The 3,363-nt window shown below is 44.9% G+C and overlaps 1 protein-coding gene across 2 annotated transcripts in view; it reads left to right on the top strand.

The window, feature by feature from the left end:
* Positions 1–1,371: 1,371 nt before the first annotated feature.
* Positions 1,372–3,363, top strand: part of ERICH6B (glutamate rich 6B) — a 74,465-nt gene continuing 72,473 nt past the window's right edge. Inside the window, exon 1 of one of the 2 annotated variants that reach the window (XM_019529903.1) lies at positions 1,372–1,433. Coding sequence is in view for 1 of the 2 variants with exons in the window: in XM_019529902.1 (XP_019385447.1) it covers positions 1,475–1,532 (58 nt within the window). In the remaining variant the exon portion in view is untranslated. The other variant, XM_019529902.1, reaches the window with a different exon arrangement.

Here is a 3,363-nt window from a genome sequence, read left to right as displayed (position 1 = left end):
TGCTGGAGGTCCCTTCCAGCCCTACTTCTCTGTGATTCGGTCTCTCTATGCTAACCGACAAAGCCAGAGCTGCTGCGGAGATTCACAAGGGAGGGGAATCCAAAAAAGTGCAACACAGATCACCCACATCAGTACAGCATTGCACTAGACTCTACGAAAACCCTGTGTCTTTCTTCATAAACAGACACCCCAGTGATACAAAGAGCCAGCCTTCACCTGATCCAGCTCTGTCCAAGACTTTTCCAAGCATCTAAGCACTTCAAAGTCAGTTGCTCCAGTACTACAGTGATAGGCAGCCTTTAAATGCTGGATAGCCAGAAGGATAAGAGAGAAGCATAACTTCTGGGGTGGATGCCCAGCTAGTTGGGTTTTCTCTGATTAAAAAAAAATCCCAAATTTTCAGATTTAAAAAAGTAACCCAAAATCCACATTTTTCTTTGATCAGAATGAAACACTATTAATAGATAGATAGATAGATACACACACGCACACACTCATGTATTAGTGGTGTTTTGTTTTGATCATGGAAAAATGTAGATTTGGGGTTATTTTTTTTATCTGAAAATTGGGGATTTTTTTTTTTAATCACCGAAAACCAGGATCCCCACTGATAACTAACTAGCTGGCATCCACCCCAGAAGTTATGCTTCTCCCTTGTCCTTCTGGCCATCCTGCATTTAAAGGTTGCCTATCACTGTAGTACTGGAGCAACTGACTTTGAAGTGCTTAGATGCTTGGAAAAGTCTTGGACAGAGCTGGATCAGGTGGAGGTTGATATTATATATCAACACATTATACATACGTGTGTGTGTGTGTGTGTACACACACACACATATATATAATATCAGCCTTCACCTGATCCTTCACCACTAAATATTTATTAGTGGTGTTTCATTTTGAACATGGAAAAATGTGGATTTTGGGTTACTTTTTTAGACCTAAAAATTGGAGATTTTTTTAATCAGGGAAAACCAGGATCACACACAGTTACCGGTGGACTACAAGTAGGGTAGGGAGTGGAGAGGAGGAAATCGGGAGAATCACTGCCCAGGCAATGCAGCTACCCTCTCTGGAGATGGGCAGGACGTTGGGTCTAATCCCCTGTCGCCCATGAAAACTGTCACAGGACTCTTTAGTTGGTTTCACGTCCCATCAGAAAGACTGGGCTCCAGAAGCCCAGCATCTCCCAGCCCCCAGCCTTTGCTTGTCTGCATGCCGATGGTGTTCGCCCTAAGGAATCGGAGAGGTCAGTCCTTGCCAAGAGATCGGCACACTTAAGCTTCCCCAGCCAGAGGAAAGGAGTGTGGTGGGCGCCGTTGGCAAGATCGCTGCCCGCTTGGCTAGGCGGCCGGTTGCTATGGGACAGGAAAGCGCAACACACTGACCGCTGCGGCCAGGCGGAGGGCGGAGGAGCTGGACCCGCGTTGCTGCAGGTGAGTGAAAGGCGCAGGGCCCCCTGGCCCCACGGCTGCGGATGCCAGAACGCTGTGATAATGCTTTGGAACGCCGAAACAATGTTTTAGAACGCTGGGGTAAGGCTTTAGAACGCTGGAGTAGCCAGGATTCGGAACGCAGCTGCGTCACGGGGTGCGCGGCGTGATGGGGCTTGGGCTAGAACTTGATCCGGAGCGGGACCGAGTGGTCAGGAGAGACGGGGGGACCGCAAGGAAGGGAGTAAAGAATGGACCCCTCTCGTTTCTGACCCAGCGAGAGCTGCTCTCCTCTCACTAGTTCTCGATGTCACTGGAAGGCAGACTCTGAAAAGAAAGGGAAGTGAGTTTGCAGGCTGGCAAAAAACCAGGAAAATCTGATTGGGAAGTGAGAGGCTGGTCGAGAAGGAGGGGTCTCTGTTCGGAAAGTCTTGGACAGGTTTGAATAAGGCTACTTTTGATGTTAAGGTAAATAGTTGCACTCTATAGAGACAACTTTCTGAGCAGTTGTTACTGGAAGAAGTTTCATGGGACTCTAGATGTCAAACTCGGTGGGTACTGTAGCTTTAATTACTGTTATATTTCATGGATTCCCTAGCTTTTATTGACCTTCTCCAAAATTTGCCCTTCACAGTCTTGATTTAAAATAAAAACATTCCCAAAAGATGGCCAGCAGAACTGGAAAAAAGGTGAGGGTTTCTCAAAGGCCAAGCAAATTGGAGGGGAAACTACTAGGTAGGGTGAAGAATGGGATATATTTTTGAGAGCTCAGCAACATCTACACAAAGGCAGAGTTCAGTGAAAAGAAGTGGCAAAAATTGGCAGGCCCATATTGCACTAGACTTTTTCAAAAAAAAATCTCTCCCCCTCCTCAAACAAAGGCAACAGTTTACATAGACAGACAGTGCTTTGATGGATAACCCTAAATTACAGGACTGGGATATCAATCTGGTTGCATTGTTGTACTCTGTCTGTTCCTTTGCAAATAGGAGTCGTGTCTATCTCATAAGTCTTAAAAGAATAGAGCAGACCCAGGTAGGTACATTGCACTGTTCAGAACAAACAGAGTAAACCATCCTTCTGGGTATATATACGTATCTAAACACAGAAGACAGATCTTCATCTGAAACATGGTAATATACACAGCATCTCTTTAAAACTTTTTAAATAATGCATAATGCAAGCTTGTTAGAGCAGTGAACATTTCTCACAATTTTTGGCTGACTCAAAGAGACCTAGAGAAGTGGGTTCTGGAATCACGTGTCAGCTGTTTGTGTTGTTCAGAAATATCTCTAGGAGTAGGAGCAGGTGGGTTTGGCATGTGGGTGGACTTAATAGTATTCCACTTTCTTCATAGTTGTTCCTGGTTCAGACTGAACTCTGGTAGGATTATGCTGCTGATTCTATAACATCTGGTTATAGAAGAAAGTTTTGAAAAATTGTGAGATCTGCTCATAACATTGGTTTTCTAGGTCCATATTTTGGGGGCCCTGAATGATGAGGTGACTTATTGCTGCCAGTGTAAACTTAGACTAACTACACTGATTTAGTTATAATTGCTGCACAATCATACAGTATAAACAGAACTGGAGACTGCCCCACAGTTTCAACATGTAGTCCTTACCTCTGGTATGTTTTAGTCTGACTTCTGACTTACATCACAGCATTTTATGAGGTATGGGACAAATTTGATTTTTATTGCTATATTTGGGGTGTTGGAGCACAATGAGACTTGCTGTATTGTGGTTTTCATAGTTTCATAGTTGGTAGGGTCAGAAGGGACCTGAGCAGATCATCAAGTCTGACCCCCTGCCATGCAAGAAAAAGTACTGGGGTCAAACAACCCCAGCAAGGTGTTCATCCAGTCTCCTCTTAAAGACCCCCAGGGTAGGAGCCAGCACCACTTCTCTTGGAAGTTGGTTCCAGATCCTAG

Source organism: Crocodylus porosus, unplaced genomic scaffold (assembly GCF_001723895.1).
Source record: "Crocodylus porosus isolate Cpor-Errol unplaced genomic scaffold, CroPor_comp1, whole genome shotgun sequence".
NCBI lineage: Eukaryota > Metazoa > Chordata > Crocodylia > Crocodylidae > Crocodylus > Crocodylus porosus.
Note: the sequence above shows the minus strand (reverse complement) of the source record. Positions and strands in the feature narration are given on the sequence as shown.